Source organism: Siphateles boraxobius, unplaced genomic scaffold, assembly GCF_051911475.1.
Source record: "Siphateles boraxobius isolate OS27281-9 unplaced genomic scaffold, OSU_SipBor_1 12, whole genome shotgun sequence".
Classification (NCBI taxonomy): domain Eukaryota; kingdom Metazoa; phylum Chordata; class Actinopteri; order Cypriniformes; family Leuciscidae; genus Siphateles; species Siphateles boraxobius.
In genome coordinates, this window is record NW_027508722.1 from 1,812,711 (window position 1) to 1,838,951 (window position 26,241).

General features: G+C 37.2%; 1 protein-coding gene across 1 annotated transcript in view; it reads left to right on the forward strand.

Annotated features, from left to right (window-relative positions):
* Positions 1 to 26,241, forward strand: part of ascc3 (activating signal cointegrator 1 complex subunit 3) — a 255,180-nt gene that overhangs the window by 27,285 nt on the left and 201,654 nt on the right. Inside the window, exon 6 of the mRNA XM_077206021.1 lies at positions 25,484 to 25,685. Within this exon, the coding sequence (XP_077062136.1) occupies positions 25,484 to 25,685 (202 nt within the window). The remainder of the gene's footprint in view (positions 1 to 25,483; positions 25,686 to 26,241) is intronic.

Here is a 26,241-nt window from a genome sequence, read left to right on the forward strand (position 1 = left end):
TGTATATTAACCTTCCCCTCCTGATGACCAGCTGTTTGCCTGAACTCTGGATGCTGAGTGTCAGGATTTACTGTACCTGCACGTCATGCACATCAGAGATACTCAACTCAAGGCGCGCATTAAAGGTGCATTGTGTAATATTTCTGAGGATCTATTGACAGAAATGCAATATAAGATCCATAACTATGTTTTCAGTGGCGTATAAAGACCTTGCATAATGAACCGTTATGTTTTAGTACCCTTTTTATGAAGGTCGACATATTGTGTGGTCATGTTTCTAGCGTAGCCGACAGCGAACACACAGCGCTACAGAGCGCGTTTCCTCACTACCTTGAAAAAGAAGTTTTCAGTGGTGTATAAAGACCTTATTAATGAACACTGTTATACAGTGTTGGGCAAGCTACTTAAGAAATGTAGTGAGCTAAGCTAGCAGTTACTCTACATTAAATGTAGCTTCACTACACTGAAGCTACCACCTTGGGAAATGTTGCAAGCTAAGCTACTGCAATATGGCAAAAGTAGTTTACTACATCTAAGCTACTTTTTCAAATTTAATTTAATTTATATTGAACCAACTTAATTCCAAGTCAATGCTATCTCAGTGATCAATGAAATTGTCAATCAAACATATAGCCAGGCATAATTTGTCATTTCAATTGTTTATTCAACAACTGTTCCAAACCAATTTGGCAAAAAAAAAAAAAAACTTAACTATGTAAAATCATAGAACTATATAAAACTATAACAAAACCAGGTGTCAAGAGTGTGTGCATCTTTTTCCATTTCTCACGTGTCAGCCCAAGGATTGATACTGGTACGTGATGTCACACCATACGGAGCAGAAGGTGTTGGTAATGCACCAGAAAGCTGGTTGGTAGGGCCCTATGAAATCCGTTTTATTTTTTCCCACAATCCAAATTCAGTTTTATTTTGTTTTCATTTTTCTGGACTCCCATTTCAATGGTTAAATAACATTTTAGTAATCAAAAACGTGTAATTAATTGAAATCATGAAACGTATATAATTTAACAATAATTTTTTAACATTTTTAAATAAATTACATTTTAAGGGCACTATGAGATAGTGTTTTTTTAAAAAAAATTTATGGTTTTAAGGGACATTGTGTAGGAATTTCTCCCATCTAGCGGTGAAATTGTATTTTGCATTAAAGGAATTGTGCTCTCCAGCGCCTCGCTTTTTCAAATGCGTGTTGCATCTACGGTAGCTGTTATGTACCAAAAACCTATGACAGGATGTCTTCTAATAGCACTTCGTCGAGTTTCCTTCGGGTGAACAGGTTTGTTATTTCAAACAAATTGCAACTTGACACAACGGACACACAAATGTTACAGTATGAATAATAACAGTGCAATGCAGGCTTTTAAACTTGCCGGGGCCGTGAAGCGCCTCTCGCTGCTCTGCTCCTCCGTTTCTGCTGCGTTCAGTCACGTGACGCTGGCTCTGAACGAAAACGCATTGTGGAAACGCGTTGGCCTAGTACTTTTTGACCCTCTCTGCTATTATAGTTTTTCAAGATGGCGGAACAACATGGAAGCCTCCCTGGACCTACCCGTCACATGTATATAAAGATAATAAATTCTTCGTTTACGAGGATAAGTCAGATAATTGGCAGAGGTATTTGTACACCATTGAGGACATATTTATGAATAAAAATATTGATTTTAGATAATACAATACCTATAAAACTACACATAGTAGTTTAAATTGTTTAAATGACCAATTCAATTGTTTAAATTACCCTTTAAATTGTAATGACCAATTATTTAAAATGTAGGCCTAATGATTTAAGCAAAACTTTCTTCAAAGGTTAAACAAACCTTTTATTTTGACAGGTTGCCATGTAGCTGGTCCTTTGAGTCTGTTTTTAAAAAAAAAATTATATGACGATATTTTTTCTCAAATCAAGCTAAAATGTTGCTAAAGTGACTCTCAGAGCGGCTGTGTGTCAATGAAGTTCATCGATCCATTACTGAAAACATCGCAAGCATCATGGGTGCTTCAGTGTGTGGTAAATGAATCCGCGCGTCTGAGCCATTCATTCACAGAGACACGCAGAACATGCATGATTCCTTTTTAAATAGTCTTTAAGCGGTTTAATATTCACAGACACTAGTCTATATCGCGATTTTATTTAAGTTTACTTACCTTCTTTTCATCCAATATCTGACAAATTCTGTGAAATTCCGCGTTATACAGTAAATTTCGTTTTTATGCATGGATATCGCGATTCAGTCCATGTTTTCCGTATTGAGGTAATGAATCATATGGCCCTATGATTGCCAACCACCGTAAAACAAGAAGGAGAAGAAGTAACCGTCACTAACTGATCCAGCATCAGTGATACTTAGCAGTTGTATTTCCGATTTGAGCTTGAGCTTTAGAAATGCTTGGGAAAATGTAACCTTAGCTTGTGTGGACGCTACCGCACTACTTGATCAAAAAAAGAGCTTTGCTACTGAAAAGCTATTTGATTCAGAAAACAGCAACGCTACCACCACGCTACTGAGAAATGTACTTAAACTAGATGCGTCACTACTTGTAGCGACGCTACTGCCCAACACTGCCGTTATATTTGTATTACCTTAGAATGAGCAGTTTCTGTCTACACACAACGATCATTGAAATGCGCCGACATGTTTCTACAGTGGCCCTGAATGGACAAATGCGTTTCGTTACTATGTTGCTCTTCGTGCAAGGAAGCAAGCTTAGTTCAGCGAATAAAACACTGCCACATCATGAACTGAATTAAGACGGCTTTTTTCTGTATGTCACAAAAGGGAAGAAAATATATTTTTCGGTACTTCTGTTACATCACGACTTTAACTTTACTAAAACCTGACACTTGGATTAGACTTCATGTCTGAACATGTCTGGCTCAAATGCACAGCAAGCATCCAGGAAGTTTTAATAAATTTCTAATCTCACAAAAAATGACAATGAAAAACGGCTATTTTTGGACCATGCGTTTAAATTTTAATGAGACATAAGCAATTTTTATCAATTTTGTTTTCTTAATTTAAATTACCGCTAAACAATAGTTTACCTGTGAGACAACACTTCAAATACAACTAAGATATAAAATACTTTGGTAACACTTTATATGAAGCCCATGTTTATAATTAATTAATTAATTATAATGGCTTTATTAAAGTGAAAACATAGGATGTAATTTTCCAAATGTTAAGAAGTAATGAAGATGTGCTCATTATATATTTTAAGTTGTTTACTTGTAAATGTAACTAATGAACAATAACTCCTGAAAAAAAATAATGAAGAAGAAAAAACCTGAAATAATGAATACAAACAGTTGGGGGGGGGGGGGGGGGGGGGGGGGGGGGAGCTTAATTTTTTTACTGTCACATACTGGCGAAACACTTTTTAAAGTATAATTCCAAACTCATTAAATAAATAATTGAGAACTAATTGGTGCAGCAATCAAGGGTCTCTGGAACTATTTTATATTTGATCATGTATAAATCACTGTATGGATTATGAGCGTGCAAATTGAAAAAGCAAATGCATGATTTATAAGTTATTATAAAAATAATATAAATGTAAATATAACTGTTCTTATAATACAATATGAGTCTTTATAAATATATTTATAGAATAGTAATACTTATAATGAATCTTAGCCCCATTTATATTTATTTATAAGCATGGACTGCATAGAAAGTGTAACCAATGCTTTTTTACAATTATTTTTGTTGGCAGAAGGGACTTCACACACACACCATGTTTTTGTGTTTAAAGCAAAAATGCGAGTTGCAGGGCATGAAATAAAAAACTTGTAAGGTCAAGAGAACTTTTTTTTTTTTAAAGTTGAACTTTTATAGTTGGAAAATGAACATAAACATGTTCTTTCACCCTCAATCTGTCCAGACCAGACCTTAAAAACAAAGATTTATTTTTCTCATGGATGGATGATCCTCTACTGGAGAGGTATTACTGAGTAAACGCCACTAGAGTCTATACAACTTATATGGTATGTACAACTTGAGAATATGAGCCTATGAAATATGTAAGCATGCTAGTTAACAGTCTCGTATAGATGTCTTCACACCTCTAAAACAGAAAGAATGATCGTGGGAGCTTTGTTTTAAATGTGTGAGCGGGACGCAACACAAGGTCTTTCACCACAGATATCACATAAACCCGTATACTGCAAGCTACAATAATAAACCATCACTTTCATGAGTGCTGTGAAGTGTGATAAGCCCACGGACAATAAAATGTGCAGCAGTAACGAAAAAAAAATCAAAGCTTGTTCAAAGTAAAGTGTCTTTAAGAGGGTTTGTCTTGTCTGACTACACTCGCTGTGAGAATAAGTGACTGAATATATGTGCAGCTCTATTGCTGGACTATAATTTCTAAGCTATTCGTCATCTCAGTTAGCACTCTCTTCCTGTGAGCACTTGGCCATTAATGAGGAACTGAGCTGCTCTTGAAAGACTTAATCCATTAAACTTCCACTTTTTAGTGAAATGGTCCTTTTCTGTAAGTGTTCAATTAGTACAATTACCACAGGTCACCTATGCTCCTGTAAGGCACTGTAAAAAGCTCTGGAAGTGAGTGAAATATTCACTATGCGACATACAGGTGAAACTCGAAGAATTAGAATATCCTGCAACAGTTCATGTAATTCAGTAATTCAAATTAAAAGGTGAAACTAATATATTTAGTATATATAACTATATACATATGCATGATTATACTTTTCAGAGTGCTGACATTTCTGTATTTAATATCCTTTTTTATTGATTTCTTGTTATATTCAAAATTCCTGAGATTTTGAATTTGGGGTTTTCATAAGCTGTAAGCCATAATCATCAAAAGTATAACTTTTGCAAGATATTCAAATTTTTCGAGTTTCACCTGTATTCAGCATTTTTTTTCTTTTTTTTTTCTGAAATTCCAATTTTACAAATAAGATACTAGTTTTATATTGTGAGCACATATGCAACAACTCAGAAAGCAAGAGGAAAAAAAACTGTCAGTATGTGTCTAGCATACATGGGAATTTCAGTTAAAGGGATAGTTCACCCAAAAATGTCAATTCTGTCAGTATTTACTCTCCCTCATGTTGTTCAACCCCGTAAGACCTTTGTTCATCTTCGGAACACAAATTAAGATATTTTTGATTAAATCTGAGCGCTGGATCACTCCTCCATAGGCTTCTAAGGGATTGACACTTGCCAGCCCTGAAAAGTTATTAACCTGTTAACCTTCAAGGCCACTTTTGAAAAATCCCCAGAAATGGCATACCCAAACTTAAACAGATACAGTTCATGAACCCTTTGCACTAAAAGCACAAGTATGATCTCATTTGAAAGCTGACACCTAGTAGTTTATTGTAAATGTAGAAATAATTATTGTCATAATGAAAAAAAAAATGTTTAAATAGCTTCAAAGTTTTGTAAAGTTATTAGAAATTTACTTTCATGAAACATCTTCATAAAAATAAAATTGAAGTTGGCCCTGGAGCAATCTAGAAATGCACTGCAGCTAAAGCCATATGTGTGACCATTTTATATTTAAAATCTGCAAATGATAAGTCTAAAACTCTGTATTTAGTTAAATGTTTTTCAAGATCATGTCAAATTACTTTATTTTGATTAGACTCTAAAATGCAAACTGATGTTTAGTTATCTTCTGAGTCATCTAATCAGTCTATTGTCTCTATTATTTTGTGGTGCAAACCAGCCCCATTCAGTGTGAGTCTCCCCTGCACACATTTACACCTCTCCAGACTGGTTATGGCTCTAAATATGCATTTCTTTTGTCTGCATTATAGCTACTAACGACTGGCTATTCACAGGCTATTCATAGGGTTTCAAACCCTAATTTCTTTTATCAAAGTTCTCACTAAATATTTGAAACTGGTATCAAATGCACTGAAACATTTCAGTAAGCATTCCTATTTAGAAAAAATCATAAAACAATAACTGCTGGTGGCAGGTGCACCTGGGCTAGCTAGCATGTTAGCTTAGCACACCATCAATACACGACCATTTATGAGATTGAAACCATGTTTGTGCTCCAAACTTACTTTATAACGCAAGTCGAGTGTTTTAAATAATCTTCTGTGATCTAATTTGGCTTCAGATAAAAAAAAATCCGACAGAAAATTTATTATTTATAGTGTTCTACACGATGATGAAATCTATATCGATTAGCATTGCATTATAAATATAATCTATTATTATGAAATACCTGGCATGGCTTGAAGAACACAGGTAACTCAAATATCATTGCAATCATGTTTATTGTCTTCAAAACATCTTTATCTGCATGTTACAGCGATCTCTGTCAGCTACTTTCTGTATCAGTGACGTCCTGGAATGTCACATGACTATGGGTCTTCTTCGTGGTCCATATATGGACTGTTATTGTGCATATAGCGCCCTCAGACTATTGGTATGAATTGAAAACACAGCACATCTCAGTAAGAAGCGATCATAATGATTACATCGACGCATTTGGGTATAAATTCAACAAATATTATTCCTGTCTATAGAAATATGATGTGAATCTATGAGAATATATCAATATTTCTCCAAGTCTGCACATTTTTGAGCTAAAGCCCTGAGGGACGATGTTTTGCGAATCGCTGTCATGACGACAGCACGGAGTGTTTTTTATGAATGGACCAGCTGACGCTCATAATTCATATTAAAGGTATCGACTCATTTTTCCATTTCATAACTCCTGACACAAATTAAGACATAACTGTCACTATAAGTTTCTCAGAATACAATAGTGGTCAAATACTGAATCTTGAGTATTATATCTTTTTAATGATGTATAGTTTGTCAAGGTATAACATTAAATCTGATAGTAAATTTGAACTAAATAAAAAAAAACCGCTTCAGTGCGCCGACGCTCTGGAAACGGTTAACAGGTTAAAGACATTGTTAAAATAGTCCAAGTGACTACAGTGGCTCAATCTTAAGTTTATCAAATGACGAGAATACTTTTTGTGCGCAAAAACAAACAAAAATAACGACTTTATTTCAACTATTCATTTCCTTCTCTGTGGGCCTCGAGTGAGTTAGCGTAGTGTGATCGCGTAGTGCTACGTCACACGTAGGCTCACTATTGGCCGACGCTCGTCATGTGTGATGATGCGTGTGACGTACAACACAGAAGCGCTGCGCTGTTACGCTAGTGAACTGACTCGAGGCTACTAAAAAAAATTAAGTTCAGAGCTCCATGCTCTACGACCTCATTTGCCGTCCCAGGGATGGGGCACCGTCCTGGGCAAGAGTCAGATTCGCCCACCCTCCCTGGAGCTCCGTGTGGAGCAAAGACGGTCCTAAAACGTCCCTTTGGGCTTCTGTAGAGGAGACAAGCTCTTACAAATGACAAAGTCCAATAAGTTGCGGTGTTCTCAAAGCTCCAGGGCCTTCAAGGCATGCATGGAGCTCTGAACGCACCGCAACTTTTTTGGACTTTGTCATTTTCAAGAGCTTGGTTTCAGGGTCATTTTCTCCATGGGCTTTGGGCTTTATTCGTGCCCAGGAGAGGTGCGCTTTGCCTGGGAAGGACTTTTTCAGAAGAACGGGCCCGTCTTTTCCTGGAGGTTTCATGTTTTTAAGAGCTCCACCGTGGCGGAGATTGAACTCGATCACCCAGCCAGAGTGCAACCTCTCCGGCTTGGTCCACTGCCTTGAAGGCCCTGGAGCTTTGAAACCACAGCAACATCGTGGACTTTGTCATTTGTAAGAGCCTGTCTCCTCTACAGATAAAAAGTTTGTTTTTGTTCCGAAGATGAACGAAGGTCTTACGGGGTTGAACAACATGAGGGAGAGTAAATACTGACAGAATTTTCATTTTTGGGTGAACTATACCCAAAACTGTTTAAAAGACATACCATGATGCACCTCTTCAAGCCAGTTGAGAGAATGTACAGAGTTGTGACCTTGGCAACCTGTGGCTACTTTGAATCAGATTAAATATTTTTGCCTATTCACTGCCTAATTCCCATACTTCCATCATTGTGTGATGACTTGAATGCAGAGATGCTCACAAGTCTCTGAGCTAGAGTCCAAGTCAAGTCTCAAGTCTCTGAGCTAAAGTCCAAGTCAAGTCTCAAGTCTTTGAGCTAGAGTCCAAGTCAAGTCTCAAGTCTTTGAGCTAGAGTCCAAGTCAAGTCTCAAGTCTTTGAGCTAGAGTCCAAGTCAAGTCTTTGAGCTAGAGTCCAAGTCAAGTCTCAAGTCTTTGAGCTAGAGTCCAAGTCAAGTCTCAAGTCTTTGAGCTAGAGTCCAAGTCAAGTCTCAAGTCGTTGAGCTAGAGTCCAAGTCAAGTCTCAAGTCTTTGAGCTAGAGTCCAAGTCAAGTCTCAAGTCTCTGAGCTAGAGTCCAAGTCAAGTCTCAAGTCTTTGAGCTAGAGTCCAAGTCAAGTCTCAAGTCTCTGAGCTAGAGTCCAAGTCAAGTCTCAAGTCTTTGAGCTAGAGTCCAAGTCAAGTCTCAAGTCTTTTGAGCTAGAGTCCAAGTCAAGTCTCAAGTCTCTGAGCTAGAGTCCAAGTCAAGTCTCAAGTCTCTGAGCTAGAGTCCAAGTCAAGTCTCAAGTCTCTGAGCTAGAGTCCAAGTCAAGTCTCAAGTCTCTGAGCTAGAGTCCAAGTCAAGTCTCAAGTCTCTGAGCTAGAGTCCAAGTCAAGTCTCAAGTCTTTGAGCTAGAGTCCAAGTCAAGTCTCAAGTCTCTGAGCTAGAGTCCAAGTCAAGTCTCAAGTCTTTGAGCTAGAGTCCAAGTCAAGTCTCAAGTTGAGCTAGAGTCCAAGTCAAGTCTCATGTCTTTGAGCTAGAGTCCAAGTCAAGTCTCAAGTCTTTGAGCTAGAGTCCAAGTCAAGTCTCAAGTCTCTGAGCTAGAGTCCCAGTCAAGTCTCAAGTCTTTGAGCTAGAGTCCAAGTCAAGTCTCAAGTCTTTTGAGCTAGAGTCCAAGTCAAGTCTCAAGTCTCTGAGCTAGAGTCCATGTCAAGTCTCAAGTCTCTGAGCTAGAGTCCAAGTCAAGTCTCAAGTCTCTGAGCTAGAGTCCAAGTCAAGTCTCAAGTCTTTGAGCTAGAGGCCAAGTCAAGTCTCAAGTTTTTGAGCTAGAGTCCAAGTCAAGTCTCAAGTCTCTGAGCTAGAGTCCAAGACAAGTCTCAAGTCTCTGAGCTAGAGTCCAAGTCAAGTCTCAAGTCTTTGAGCTAGAGTCCAAGTCAAGTCTCAAGTCTTTGAGCTAGAGTCCAAGTCAAGTCTCAAGTCTTTGAGCTAGAGTCCAAGTCAAGTCTCAAGTCTCTGAGCTAGAGTCCAAGTCAAGTCTCAAGTCTTTGAGCTAGAGTCCAAGTCAAGTCTCAAGTTTTTGAGCTAGAGTCCAAGTCAAGTCTCAAGTCTCTGAGCTAGAGTCCAAGACAAGTCTCAAGTCTCTGAGCTAGAGTCCAAGTCAAGTCTCAAGTCTTTGAGCTAGAGTCCAAGTCAAGTCTCAAGTCTTTGAGCTAGAGTCCAAGTCAAGTCTCAAGTCTCTTGTGGTTATAATAAGTGTTGCATCACGTACAGCGACCCATCCAGGCTGCTTAGAACACTGCATAGCTATATATAACGAATTCAAAGCATGTAATATGTTATTATGACTCCTTTATCTATTAGCATACAGTACCAGCTTTGATTTTGGTATATAATCAGTGTAAACAGTCTATTGCAACATGACAAAAACACCAAGAATGCTCTACTTTTAAGTTAATATCTGTATTTTTCCTTTTAGCTTGAACATACAGTACAGTACAGACCAAAAATTGAGGTTCTGAAGAGAAAGGACTCCCTTGTCTTTCGCTGAATTATAATGAAAGGCCTTGGCTCCTATTGTGCTGGCTCTGTGGGGGCATACGACCAAATGTAGAAAATGTTATACCTCACAGCACTAAAACTTAGATACTCCTATTTAGTGCACAACTGCAAAACATCACAGTGTAGCTAAATGCAAAAGACTATTGCAACCAAATGATGTGAAATATAGGCTACTATCCACAAAAATCTTATGATCACACTTCCTTATGATAGAGTTTGATTTTTGATTGTTCGGTCGACCGGAGTCTTACATGCTGTTTTACATGCGTTTCATGGGGCACACACGCACACTAGCACACACATGCAAGGTCTCTCGCTCTCTCCCTCTCTGCCATGCGCGCGAAACACGGTTTGGAGCGCAGTATGTGCAAGCTCTTGCTCGCTCGCTCTAGATTCCGGGAGATCTGAACTAATTTGCAGGCATCAGGGAGCCGCTATCAATATGCGGGAGACTCGGGATGTCTGCAAAGCTTACGATGAATGTCACAGCAGCGGCCGGTGCAGTCGACATGTTTGTTTGTTGTCCTCTCATTTGTGGACCCGCGTAGCCAATGCGTAGTATGTGTTACGTGGGCAGGTTATACGTAACAGAGGGAGGGGAATAACAGCGAGCTCATCAGACGTTTCCTAAAAATAAACATTGTTCATGAGTCCCGCAGCTGGAGTCCGAGTCGAGTCTAAAGTCTTTCGAGGACGAGTCTCAAGTCGAGTCTGAAGTCACCGTGTGTGCGACCTAAGTCGCACTCGAGTCCGAATCTCAAACTCGAGTCCCCATCTCTGCTTGAATGTGACTAAAGTAAAGAGATATAATAAATTATGTAAATTAATATAAATATGTAGGCCTGTCCAATATTTTGAAGGTAGTGTATATGAGTGCATTTTTGTATAGCTAAAACAATTTTTCAAAATGTCACTATTTTTGCTAATATTTACAAAGGAAATAACTGTTTACTGCAAATTCAGCTCTAGTTAGAAAAACCTTAAAGAAACACTTACTGCCTTTTGCTAAATGAAAAGGAACATTTAAAAAAAAAATCAAATGTACTTAAAGGTACCATAATATGAAAATTATACGACAAGTGCAAAAAGTTGTGGTTTTTGCAGCAACAAAGCAAATTCTTTTCTGCACAGATCTATTCTGACATACAGTATCAGATTTTTTTTGTCCTGTCCAATTCCGTGTTTATCACTGTCAATCACATTTTTACATTCCCACATTTAAATACGGTTGTCAATCCATAAACTTTGCTGTGTGTAGCATGCAATATAAAACTTATATTCAAATTGTGAATGGGTTATAAACAGAAAGTGAGCAAAGAGTGTTTCCTTTATTATGACTGAAGCTGTCAATCACATCAGCCTGAGTTCTGCACTTCTGCAAAAACACCCGTTATAATCAAGTTGTCTACACACTGCAATGAATCTCTTACATACATCATGTTTACACTTTGTTGGTTGCAATGAAAGGATTCTCGAGTGTGTTGAACACAGTAAGTGAGCGCGCTGAATAAAAACTTGGATTAAAAATTGAGATCAATCACGTTAGGGCTTTTAACACTGAATGAGTTAACCCTGGGTTATTGTAAATGAAATCCTGTTATCTTGCTTCACTTTTCACAATGCTCATAATTACCTGAGGTGAACAATTAATCCTGGGTTTATAACTGGATAGGGTGTTGATGCATTAAAAGTTCTTGTAGTACTAATATGTTGCATAGGTATCAACATATAATATACACAATCATTTAGTTCATCAACATACAAATTCGTAGATACCAAAATAGTATAGGTGAGGTTACATTAACTAGTGGTTCTATCATAAAGCATGCATACAACTGTATACTATACAACACAGTAATAATCATACACACAATGTCCTGGTGATATGCATGTTCATTCATAGCTGGTTTGCCTTTGAATTAATGAAAGAAGTCATTTTTTATGGACCTTACTTTCCTATGGGGAAATGGAGTGAGAGTTACTCTTCCCACAATCCTTAGCAAAAAAACTCAGATGATTTGTCATTGCCTGCCATGATAACCAGAGGCCTGGTTCTGGCTAGGTATTAGTTGAAGTTTCACAAAGTTTGTTTTGAGAGGGTGTTTGCTGGATTATTCATTAAATTTAAGGAATAATTGTGTCTGATTGGTCCAGATGCTACAGCAGTGTCAGAGTACTTTGTTGGACAAGCGCAGCATGTGACTTGTATAAATGCTCTAGCATTGTGAATCCTTAAACTATATATTGCTGACTGTACTTTGAAGTTTTTTTTCTGAATGGGCTTTTTCAGAGGATAAAAGTAAGAATTAAATGATCCCTTTTTCACTCCAATTGCTGCGTTTTTTTTTTACCACCATTTGACGTTTTTCCCCATCAAACGCTGAAATGGCTTTCAGTGTGTGTCCAAAGCATGTGAATGAGACACGCGATTGTTTGTCGGTTGCTAAGCGTCTAGACGTAACTTTCTAACACTGCATCGTTTCACACGGCACGCGTTTGGCACCACAATAGGGGGTTAACAGCGCAAAATCTGTGCTAATCGTGCTCTGGAGCCGGGTTTCATATCCCAGTGTATAAAAGCGGTGCTGACCCTGCTTTTAAATTACAAGTGTGAAACATTCCTGTACCCAGGGTTAAAAGTAAGGTTTAGGTCGACAATATGCAGTATGAAAAGCACTACCTTATTCACGGCAGCACCATCTTTGATTTTTAATGAATGAAAGTGAAACTGTGAGGGATAGACATGCATCTCTTCAGTGGGTTATTTAATGTATTTATTGGATTGTTCTGCTGATGAAACACTGCAATATTTTTTTTAACAGTGGATGCCATTGAAAACACAGTAAATCTATCCCTCACAGCCTCACTTTCATGGCCCTCTCTGAATATAGTGTATTGTGAACTCTTTTAGTTGCTTGACAACTCTAACTTTTTCACCTCATGCTCTTGGGCATCTCCATGAAGGTTACATGTGTCAGTAATGATAGAAGCATTATAAATATGTCATATTTCTCAAAACTTCATCTACAGCGGTGTACCTGCTCTGAGTGAGCGACTCGCATGAAAGCTGGAGAGAAGGGGATATTCAGCGGGTTCAGGGGTGCAGACGTGACCGTGTCCCCAATACAACACTGAAGAAAAGCCCAGAGACGCCTTTGAGATGGAAATGTTATCGAGGTAGCGAGGGTGTCCCAGGCAGTATGAATTATTCAAAAGAACCTTTTGAGTCTGGATGGTCAATATCTGTGACTGAAAGGAGAGACAAGCCCAGAACCGCGGTTCTCAGAATAGGATTCTTAGATCTGAAAGTATGAGCTGGTTTGTCTGTAATAGGCATTTCTGTCAGAGCCGTGAGATGAGAACTAGGTTACAACTGGTTTGGCATAAGAATGTGTGTGAATATCAGGCTTTGTGTAGCATTGATAGCACAGCCGAGTTCACACACAATGCCAGGCATGAATGCATGTTTCAAACATGAGTAGCCTGCGATAGATGGTTTATCAAGAAAAGCTGAGACATAACTCTTTCTTGGTATATCAGCAAGGTTAGATTAGCTAGCTAAGTATGTTTACTTAAATTATAAGGTTCCTCTGAGTCTGTCCTTTGAGCACATAACATATGGGTTTGAACAGATTCAATTTAGCATTTTTTTTTCTGTGTTTTAATTAAGAGCTCGAGTCTCTTCAGAAACTTTGGACTAAACCATTTAAAGGGATAGTTCACCCAAAAATGAAAATTCTGTCAGTATTTACTCTCCCTCATGTTGTTCAACCCCGTAAGACCTTCGTTCATCTTCTGACACAAATTAAGATATTTTTGATTAAATCTGAGAGCTGGATCACTCCTCCATTGGCTTCTAAGGGATTGAAACTTGTTCCCTGAAAAGTTATTAAAGACATTGTTAAAATAGTCCAAGTGACTACAGTGGCTCAATCTTAAGTTTATCAAGCGACGAGAATACTTTTTGTAAATTTTTTTCTGAAAAATACATTTTTTCAAAGGCTTGATTGTGTTTGTGGGGTGCACTGTAAAATGTGTTCATGCTTTGTTTTTAAAAAATTGCCTTATTTTTCATATATTTTACCTTTATTTTACACTGCTCTGCCCCTCCTTATGAAAACGGTCTGATGGTTTCCGGATTTTATGAAGCCAGTCCCTCAAAACTACGCAATGGGCTCAGATTGGTTAGCTGGCCCAGTGTGTTGTGATTCGCTAACCGACTAGTGCAAGTTTTCCGGAAACGTCACGCCACTTACCTTCACCGGTAGTTTGTGCTTTGGTGTATTATAAACAATGGCGTCAATTAAACCAATCGGACTGGGGAAACATTAGTGAAGATGATCGAGCAGAACCTGTTCAAGAACGGCTGTTAAACAACGTTTCAGAAAGGTTTGTTTTTTATTGTTCTCTCATTACTTTTTAGATGCGCTGTTATATAATTGTACTAATTATTATAGTATTACAAAAAATAAGCTTCATAAACAAGAATTTTCTATAATCGTTCTAACAAATGATACAGTCCTCAAAGGGACTTTTTTGAGTAAAGACTACGGATCTATAGTGATCGTTTCTGACTGTATGCCACCATTACTTTTGTATTTATAATCAATCGTTTGTAAATCGATTGTAAAAAACAATCGTTTAGAACGAATGTAGCCAAATATCTGTCGCCAGAACTATTAACGTTAACCCCAAAAGAACACTAAACATTGGCTTTACTACAGTAGCCAAATCAAACACAGAACCATGTTTAGCATGCCTGTAGATAAACAAGCATGTAGATAAACATAAAAGCTCTAATCAAAGAATAATTTACACTAATTCCAAGTTTGCTGTTGAGATTTAAAAAAAGTTTGTAACCTTAAGTGTTTGTCAAATAGCGTTAAGTATGAATGAGCATTTAACAAAACAGCAGAGCCAAACAGCGTTGTCATTTGTTTCCTTCCTTGCTACAACGTACAATTAACAATACAAACTATTACAGGAAAACACATCGACGAAAAATAAATCATACTTACAGGTTTTGGTTCGTAAACAAAAGCTTCTGTTCTTAAAGTTGGAACTGCTCCATCTTTCAGCACAAGCCAATGTGCGAATCCACATTGTGGAAGCTTTCCTCCGTAACATGGGCAGCACAGAGAGCGAGATTTGGGTCATAATTATGAGGGACCGAGTTAAAAAATGAATTTTAACCATTGATCCCTAACTCCCTCGACCCTATGGAAGGCTGCTCAAAGTGGACCTGCAATCCGGATGAAAATAACAGCAGCGTTTCGACGGCATTGCGGCAACATTCTAGTCTACTAACGTTATACCACAACAAATCTTCTCCAACGCAATATAAAATAGCCTCGCCCCCCTTATTTAGTATTCTCGAAGGAGGGGTTTATTGGGTTAGTGATGTCAGCAACCCTGGAGGAATGTCGTGTAGTCCCTACCGGCCGTTTGCTGTTGTCCTAGAAATTGATTTCTTTAAATGCAAATATCTCTGTTTGCTTTGAACTTTGTTCAAGCGCTGTAACTTTGCAGATGTTGTTTATGCTCAAACAGCAACATTACACACTAGCTAAAGTTAGAAAAGTGAAATTGTGTTTTACCACCCCTTTAAGAAAATAAAACAAAATAAAAATGTATTGATGCTCTCTTGAAGCTACACACGATTTGATATTAAAATGGAATTATTTTTAATAAACATTTATTAAATGGAAGCTCAAACGTGCTTGCTTGACACGCCAGAACCAATGAGTTTTATTCTCACGCGTAAAACTTGAACATTTGAGTTTCGATTTACCAGGTTAACTTTTCATATGAAAAATGAGTAAGTTTGCTCTTAAAGAGATAGTTTACCCAAAATTCTGTCATTTCATTTCTTTGTCGTTCTAAACAGTATTGGTTACCACTCAATTCAATTTTATGAAGAAAAAATACAAGAAATTAATAGAAATGTTTCCTGTATACAGTACAATGAGAACCTGAGAACATCAAACCATTTGCTCCTTGTTAATGATCTAACTGAGTCTGGAAAGCTGGCAAACGTTTTGTTAGCTGCACAATAGAGCTGTGCTGTACATTCGAGCGGTGTATTTCTGTGCATCATTGTGAGATGGTTGTAAGGTTAGTTCTGAGCTCACCTCAGAGAACATGAACATGAACATGGTTGTTTGGGCACCTAAAGACTTTGAAAAGTTGAGCTTGCTGGTTTTAAAGGAGTTCAGCCCGACTGTGGAAGCATATTAAGAAGATGAAAGCCAATGCGGTAGTTTAATGTTATTACTGACGTGAGTGAGAGAAGATCACAGCTGAAGACAGTCTGGCTCTTGGTGATAATTTGTTATTCTTTCATTCCTTTCATTTAATGGAAGACCAAAACAGAATTACTCACTGAATTAAGGTCTTTTATTTTTGATATCTATCTGACACAGTTTTAAAGAGGAAAAAAAGAACATTCTTAAAAAGAATACATAAGCAATGTGAAGCTTTAAAAGAGTACTTCCTTTTTTCAGCAGTGGTTTGGAATATTTCTTGTTTGGAAAAACACACTAACATAAATGTTTTTTTATAGTATGCTTGAACAGAATGTACATTTTCTGTATGCATGTGTAAGACAAACAGAAACTCCGATGCTTTGATCTCCTGAGATATGGACAACATGCACATACAGTAGCTAGGCAACCAGAATGCCTATTCCCGCCGCGCTAGCTGCCGCGGCAAAGTCACCATGGCAAAAATAAACCAGTCGCGTTTCAAAGTCTTTGCGAAATGACCGCCAGGTGGCACAGATGTGCATTTTGTAAAACAGCAGCAGTTGCCGCATTTTGAAACGTAAGTGTGGATAATGTCAACAGTAAGGATGAAATACTACCACTATGGTAATTTCCAAATAAGCCTTCTACAAACATGAAACATAAAAAAGAGCTATTGACATTTGCTGTACAATAATGAAACTACCTAAGATTTGGAGGAGTTGAAACTGCATGTTATAAAGTAATAATTTTATTATTAAAGAAAGAAAGAAAAATTGGTTAATGTTGTTTAAACAAACGATACATAAATATAGACTATTATTTGAACAAAAAGTGAACTATAATATATCTCTGTTTTTTTTAAACAGCACAAGGTCTTGTAAAAAACTTTTTCATTATTTCAACAAGAATGAGACTGATTACATATGTAAAAACAAACAAAACAGAATAGAACAAACTTTTAGAACAAAAAAAGTTTTTTATATATACCAGTGTGTGTGTGTGTATATATATATATATATATATATATATATATATATATATAAATAAATATAAAACATATATATATCTTTATTCTTTATCATCTTGAGCATCAAATCATCATATTAGAGGGATTTCTGAAAGGATCATGTGACACTGAAGACTATATATTCACATAGAAAACAGCTGTTTTACATTGAAATAATATTTCACAATATTACTGGGTTTGTTTTGTATTTTTAATCAAATAAATGCAGCCTTGGTGAGCAAAAGAGACTTCTTTTAAAAACATAAAAAATCTTACCGACCCCAAACTTTTGAACGGCAGTGTATACAGTGGGTAGTATAACTGAACACACCCATGCTAAAGTTGACTAAAAAGAGGGAAAAAAAAAATCATCTTTTGGAAATTTATCTTAATGCCTTAATTTAAAAAATGAGGAAAAATCCAACCTTTAAGGACACCAATTTTCTTTGTGAATGAATAATGTATCGTAAATAAATGTTTTTCCTTAAAATACAGGTTGCATAAGTCAGGACACCCCTATGTTAAATTCCCATAGAGACTGACAGATTTTTATTTTTAAAGGCCAGTTATTTCATGGATCCAGGATACTATGCATCCTGATAAAGTTCCCTTGGCCTTTGGAATTAAAAAAGCCCCACATCATCAAACACACTTCCCCACACCTAGAGATCGGCATGGTGTTATTTCAGTTAGGATAATAGCTGGTATGATCTGCATTGAGAGATGATCTTATGGAAAGTTCCACATGCCAATCTCTAGGTATGGTCAAGTCAAGTCACCTTTATTTATATAGCGCTTTTTACAATACAGATTGTATCAAAGCAGCTTCACAGTGATAACATGAAAATAATATAACAGAGTTTGTTTCTAAAAGAAAATTGCGTCAACGTCCACCTTAAGTAAGGCAGATCAATAATATTATTGAATAATAAATTTCCCCAACTAAGCAAGCCAAAAGCCAAGGCAACAGTGGCAAGGAACCAAAACTCCATCAGGTGACAGAATGGAGAAAAAAACCTTGGGAGAAACCAGACTCAGTCGGAGGGCCAGTTCTCCTCTGGCCAACGAAGGAACAGTGCATGATTTATGATTCGGGCAGCATTACAAGTCAGATTGGATCGGAACATTTAGAATATTTATCCATTTCCATCTTTTGGAAGTCCAAGTAATCACGCCGGTGTTGAGACGAGTTGTTGAGGATCAGTGCCGTCCACCATAGAGGGTCCATATCGCCGGTGTTGAGTCGTCTCTTCACAGGCTTTGTGATTGGGGTATCTGAAGTCTCCGTGAAAGGCTGGATACAAACTGGAGCTGACGAACGCCGTTTTTCTCGGGACTCGCGTCCCGAGATAACAGCAGAAAAGCAAAAAGGGAAAATAATTAGCGTAGCTGCTGTTCATAATGATTTCCATAACACGGGCGTAAATGATAAAAAACATGAAGACAGTGATTCTTGCGTCCCACAGTCACCCCCCTCCGTCCCCCACTCAACTCAGCCCTGCTTACTGACCTCTACATCCCTCCTGCTGCTGAGACCCAACCACAATCTCACAATCTCTCCGCAACCCAACCATACGCGCCGACCCGTTTGACTAAGGCTGTCGAGCCCCACTGTCTGTCTCTAGGCATCTCTAGGAATTTCCAACAGATGATTTTTTATTCCTCTTTTTAGTCAACTTTAGCATGGGTGTGTTCACTTATACTATCCACTGTATATACCAGATATTTACTTTTATTTACTTATTTTATGTTTACACTTTTTTCTTTTTCAATTTTGTTAATGCATTTTGTGTCCCCCTGTGGTGAAAATCAAGCTTATAATATGTCTTTCTGGTGTTTTCAATATCCTTTTAGACATGTGTAAATTCATAAGTCGACAGCATTGCTGAGTATTTTCTCCTTAAAACTGCAGTGAACCAAAGACAGTCTCAAAAACACGCTTTGAAATCGCTGGTGTTTCTGACGTCACAAACTACCTTGTAACCAATCAGATCAACGTGTGATCGTCAACGAGTGGATCGCTGAGCTGAGCAAGTGAGTGGAGGCGGGGCTCATTTGCATATTCATAGAACCGCGTATACTAAATGAGGCAAGAGTGTGGAGTTACAATCAAACTATTTTAAGGTATGAATTTTTTTTTTCAGGAAAAAACATTTTAATATGGTATTTTGGCGATCAAAGATGAGTTTTAAGGGATACAATTAACTACAAGGGGACTTTCAACAGTTTTGACTATTACGTTACAGACAGCTTGAGATTCTGGTGTTTTGCCCATTAGTCATCATCTTTTGTTTCTAACCATAGATATGTATTTGTACAGTAGTTGTAGCAGTACTAACATTGTGTAAAATAGTTCAGCCTTAAGATTTTATGAACATGTTTTATTTATTTATTTTTCATTTCAGGCTGTACCCTTAAATCGTAGAGCTGATGCCCATGTTATTCTTTTTTCCAGTTAAGTGGAAACTGAGTGTTTTTAGCACCTGCAAGCCTGGATAATTTCACACCCAATCTAATCCTGTTATATACTGATGTTTGGAGATTAATTCTCTCCTGAAACCCCTGAAAAAGTCTGCAGAAAGTAATAAACTTAGCATGTACTACTCAACTGGTCAGTTTTGTAGAACAGTGTGAAGGCCATTGAACAGGATAGAGACACCAGACTATCCAGCAGTGAGCTTTAGATGGCAATTAAAACAGACGCGTTGCATAATTAACACCGTCATTAAGAGGATATGTGTGATTAGATCAGGCTGGTTGTAATGACCTGTTTGAAAACTGAGCTTGCATTCAGACAGCTCCATCTCCGGCTCTTTTGCACACAAAGGTGTCATGTTGGCAAGTCTTGCCTTTCACAGACTCACTGGCATCAAGTTCAAGTGGCAAGGAGATTCAATCTTTGCACCATGTCTGTGTCTTTCATGTATCGCTCCTCTCAGACTGCTTTGCTGGTAAATCTTTTGTTAAAAACAAATGTAATATATTGGAGCATATCGAAAAGTGCGTCTGCGATTGCTTAAAGTGATCTTTTGAAAAGATTTTTGAAAAAATATCTCAGACTGTCACAACATGCTGTAACTTTCAGTACTCAAAACTTTCTTACCAGTCCAAAAATAGTTGTTGTTTTTTTTTAATAAAAGTGGCCTTTTCTTGTGGCCAGCATAAGGCACACCTGTGCAATAATCATTCTGTCTAATCAGCATCTTGATATGCCACACCTGTGAGGTGGATGGATTATCTCGGGAAAGGAGAAGTGCTACTAACACAGATTCAGTGAACTAACACACATTTGTGAATTTTTTTGAGAGAAATAGGCCTTTTGTGTACATAGAAAAAGTCTTAGATCTTTGAGTTCAGCTCATGAAAACTGGGGGCAAAAACAAAAGTGTTGCATTTATAATTTTGTTCAGTGTAATATCCTGATCTGCTCTGAATATCCTAATGAATTCTAATTAAATAAGTATTGTAAAATCCATGATCATTTCAGTCTTATCTTAGTGACTTGAGTGTTGACATTTCAGGTTGCAATGCTTTATGAATCTGTCACAATATACAAAGCTGTCCTGTTTAAAGATCAGAGAGATTGGAAAATGCTTTTAAACTAACTGGTTATATTGGTTATATGTTTTTAGTGCAAGAAACCTTGACAAACATCAATGTATCTATGTATGGAGAATCAAAATGTTCTTGATATATTTACACATAAGATGTTACTCTACAATAAAACATACGGCAAGTTTCAGAACTCAAAACTAACTCTCCTGTTTAAAATAGGGCTGGAACTAGCGATTATTTTTTCAATCGATTAATATATTGATTTTTTTTGATTAATCAAATGGTTCTTTTTTCTCGGTTAATCGATTTGTTTATTTTCTGAACAGTCAATTAATCCTTAATTAGTTACAATAGTTTTTATTTATTTGTGAATTAACCAACTATGAACTTTTTTACCTAATGATATTATTTATCACAAAACATAAGGTTTATGCAGTCTAGGCCTAATTAGGAAAGGTGTTTAATAAGGGTGCGTTCACAGTCACTTTTGGGGATTTACAGCAGCAGTTGCTTACAAGTGTGAATCCTAAGATGTTTTGTTCATTCAGGAGATTAAAGTAGCTAGCTAACTAACTAAATAACAATTGGGACAGTATCAAACATGTCGGTGTCCATACAACGGTGAAGTTTTTCAACGATTGACAGCGCATAAATAAATAAATGAGTGTTTCAGTGGGTGAGTTCATCCATTAGATATTTTAAATAACCAACAACAGCGTTAAATGCTTTGTAACCGGCTGCAGAAATCACGTTTGAGCCGCATGCCAAAAAAATATGGGACTGACAATCGTATTATGGTACTGTGTAGAAAAATCACCGTAATAGTCCAAGTACTTGCACTGCTGTATCGTCATTTTGAGAGAGCCCAGAGCCGTTTTTTTCTTTTCAGATGCTCCTTCATAGAAGCTGGGCTGCTGTGGCCATTTCAGTTTTACAGAAAAGGAGGATTTTTTTTTTAAAGAAATATTGGACCGTTTTTTGTGAAAAAATAAAAAAACACGTTGTAAACTTTATAAACTAACCTCGAGAAAATATAAAATGACTTGTCATGTTTCATGACCCCTTTAAATCATGTTTTTTTTTATATATCACATACACCTCTGTAGTGATGCTTTTTTGTTGTTTAATGCGGTGAACTCGTTTTAAATAAAGGTATTTTAGCAAATATTTTTTTATTTTTTTAAGATTATTCATAAGCAGTAAATAAGTCTGGCATCAGTGCAAAACATCTGCTTCACCAAATGTTCCACATCATGACTTAAACATAAATAAATACATCAATCAACAAAGCTGTCTTGCACTGTATAGTTTAATATAGCTATTATAATATATTATAATATAGAGTATAGTTGTCAGCTTGTGATTTTTGTACCCTTTTACAAAGTTTTGCTTTTGTTGTTGGGGTCTACTAGAACATAAACATGAAGAACAATGTCTAAAACGCATTATTCCCCCATATTCTCCATTGTTGCGGCTCCTCTCTTCCCAGTCTGTCAGTAACGCTCTGTTTACTTCCTGTCTCTATGGAGCCCCTCCTTCTGAAAAGCACACTGTGCTCTGATTGGTCGGCTGGATCAGTGTGTTGTGATTGGTCGAGCGCTTCAAGTGTGTTTGTGAAGTGTCCCGCCCATTACCATAACCGCCAGTTTAACACACTACTAACTAACTCAACCAGGCCCCGCCCCTTTATTCTGCGTATGAATTATTATAATGAGGAATATTGTGACGTGTTTGTTCCCGGAAGAAAACTCGAGACTGATATACACGGACACTGATATAGGGAATGCTTTAGACAATAAAGAAATTTGAACATTTCAAAAAGCATAATTGGTCCTCTTAAAAATATACATTCAAATATGCCACCCAGTCAAACTCTCTGCTGTTATTCTTATAGCTCATGCATTCTTCCAAACACCTCCACTGAAAAGGTGTGTAAGTGTTGGTGGAATTGTTCATGTTTGGATGAAGCGTCCATCTTTGAGCTGTGCTGATGGAGGGCTGGTTTAGTGTGGTGTTCAGGCTGGACTGAAGGACGTGTTGTGAAAGACAGATGAATAGAGGGAGCAGAAGAGTTTGCTGTGGGTGAGCCTTTAGAAGAGATAAAGAAGAGATCATTCAGACAATCAGCCCGTGCCCCGATGCAATCATCCCATCTCATCTGCTTTCAAGAGCTATTGGGCTTTTTATTGAGCTGTTGTCCTGCAGACAGAGGCAGTCTGATAGCACTTTAACCCTCTGATAGGGTTAATATTAAACCCTAGCCTTTACTACGCTGGCGGCACTTAGTCTTACAAGACATGAGCTGAAATAGTTTTGTATAGATGAATGGGCCGAAATGCCTTTAGATGCTTCAACATAATCCTGCAAGTTAATGATTTTAAGGGTCGAATTTTAGTTTAGTTTTGTCTAGTCATTTTTTGTCAGACTGGATGACTTAATTATTTGAGCAGTCACAGCTGGCTGAGACAGGTTTTTGTTGCACAGCTTTCACTTTGAAAGTTTCACTTTCAAACTTTTTGATGCCAAAAAGTCTTTGTGTGCGTGTATATATACAGTATAAGTCCCATTTATACGGCAAAAAATAGTGGCGGAAATGTTTTACTTTCTATTAAGTTCACACTGTATGGTTTTCTGCCAACTATTAGATAATACTTCTAAAAAAATATGCCTGAAGAGAAACGTAAACCTATGGCTGTCAATAGAATACAGTAATTGGGATTTAATCTCATAATTTCTAATCTCTCTTGAGCAGAATGAACCTATTTTTTTTCAATTTTATTTTACTTGATACAGTGTTTCCCCTAGAAATGTTTCCAGCAGCGGTGCTGTTATGTGCCCGAGGTTGTTACCAAGCCGCGTGTGGTGGGGTCCGGGGTCATGCACCCTGGAAGATTTTTTTTTAAAAAAACCCTTAAACCACGACTTCTGGCAAGTTTTGTGGATAGAAATGGAAATTTTAAGAAAAACAAATATGACATACCATCAACTAATTCAAGGCATGATTATTGCAGCACGTACCTTGAACTGCAGTCACAAACAGAAACCTTCATTTTATAATTTTAGACAGGATTGTTCATGTTTTCTTTTGTGTTCATTTTCAGCTTGGTAGAAATTGTTTAGGGGAAAAATGAAACGGCACAACCCAGAAAAAGATTATTTACAATTTATTGAAAATGTTTTGTTAATGGGAAAGGCCACACCCAATCTGTGAGCACTTAATTTTTCTGGGCTTTTTATAGATGATCTCTAAGGCTCTTTGGTAATTGAATGATTGTGGGGGTATTTTTTGTTTTTGCAAGAAGTCTTATGCTCATCTAGCCTGCATTTATTTAATTAAAAAAAAAAAACAGAAAAAACAGTAGCCTAATATTGTGAAATATTATTACATGATGTTCTTTTTAACTTTTCTTTAATCAAAGAATCTTTGAAAAAAAAGAAAAGAGCATAACATATCATATTAGAATGATTTCTGAAGGACACCAACAAGTTTAGTAGACTCATCTGAAAAATTAAATATGATTTAACGTTAACTATCAAGGACTATGAGCAGTAGGTGATACTTCCTCGTCTTCATGGAGAGCGCAGTTCGTACCGCTTTCTCCTTTCCACAAGCGCTTGCTCTCCCGTGGCGTCTGTCGTTGCTATGCAACCATGAACAGAGGTGCGCTTGAAAAAACGAGCGCCCCGGCCGCATTTGAAATAATGAATTTGCACGCGCAAAAAACGCGCTATGTGAACGGCCCCTTATGGCAACGTGACATTAGCCTAATCGAAAATATTTCCATATGTGGCTCTTTCCTCCTTGTTTACAAGTGGATTCAGAGCCACCGCATGCAGCGCCGCCGGTCGTCATGTCTCAGTGTTTTTAGGTGTGTACGTGAATGAAGAGAATGTCGTGATATTACTGATCATGGAAAGATTTTACAGCGGCGCTGAAAATCCAGCGGCGGCGCTGCGCCGCTGCTGAATACATTGTAGGGGAAACACTGTGATAAAATAAATTGTTCTTCAGGCTTTACTTTCTGATTTGACAAGCCACATTTAAAATCTTTGAAAAATTCATCAATATGCCATTAAAGACTGTGTCTTTCCAACACAAGTAATTTGTTGATACTGAACGCAAAACTGCTGCGTGACATGATACATTCACAACCAATAAGAATTATCTTGATCTCAAAAACTATAATATTTCCAACAATTTTTTTATTATTGTTTTTCCAGTGAAAATTCACCAATAATCATTAGATAAATTAATTAATATTGCTTTTTTTGGCCTGTCCCCAGCTCTATTTCTCTAACTTCTTGTTGTTTTAGCAAATATGAACATAAAGCTGGTATTGTCTAAAGGAGACATTTACTACCAAAATTTAATTTGTTCGAATAAAAATAAGTACACTACATTTTTAAATATTTCTGACTTAATAAACTGTATTTATTTAAAATTATGAAATTATTTATATTTTAAAAATTTAATTAAATACCAATAACAACCAGAAAAAAGAAAATATGTTCTGCAAAATGCGGGACCTTTTAATTATCAAAAAGCCTGAAGTACAGCGGGACTTTTATTTTGAAATGTCTTTACTTCCAGCTGCTCATTCACACAGATGAGAAATACATATACAATATGCCCTCCTACGACCATCTTAAACATATTACAATATAAACATCATAAAGTTAACATTGTCATAATTCTTACTGTAGTAAGCCTTCAAATATCAAGACAACATTGATGCAATAGTTATATTAATGTTTTATACGGTATCCCTGTATATTTTATTTTATATAATAATAATAATTATTATTATACATTTTTTTGTCCTGTTTTTCTTTAGGAAAGCATAAAGTGGTGAGAGATGAATCCAGCAAGCCCATATACGGCTGCCAGGTGACCATCCAGTCCGAGCAGGAGAAGCAGATGATGAAGATTTACAGGAAAGAGGAGAAGAAGGAGAGGAAACGCGAGAAACGAGGAGATGAAGGGGAATCCTGTGAAAACACTTTCCATTTTGACCCCATGGAGCTGAGATTGCAGAGGTGAGTGTCTCTCTCTCTCTCTCTCTCTCTCTCTTTCTCTCTCTCTCTCTCTTTCTCTCTTTCTCTCTTTCTCTTTCATTATGGGAAGAAGCACCTCTCTTCATATCAGAGTGTGGCCTATTGAAATAGAGAGAGAGAGAGAGAGAGAGAGAGAGAGAGAGAGAGAGAGAGAGAGCTTGATAAATCTGGAGCTTTTGCAGAAGGGATTTTCTCTTAATGTTTAATTTCACAGGATAAAAAGAGCAATGATCTGTTTAATTAAAAATGCTGCCGTCCAAATGAGGCAGAGCGTGAGGAGAGAGATTAGAGATGAGGTGTTAATACCTCACACGTCTCCTCAGCCTTTCAATCATCCCACTGCAAGACAACAACCCAACAAAAATAACTCTTTCAATGGGATTGATGAGAAACGCTCATGTGTCATACCGAGACTGCTGAACGCACCACACAGATGTCTCCTTTCTAGCATTTTAAGCACGTTATTGGACTAAGAAGAGCTTTGAGTGTCAATCTATATTTAATAATTATTAGTATATGTGGGGATAATTATGCCCTC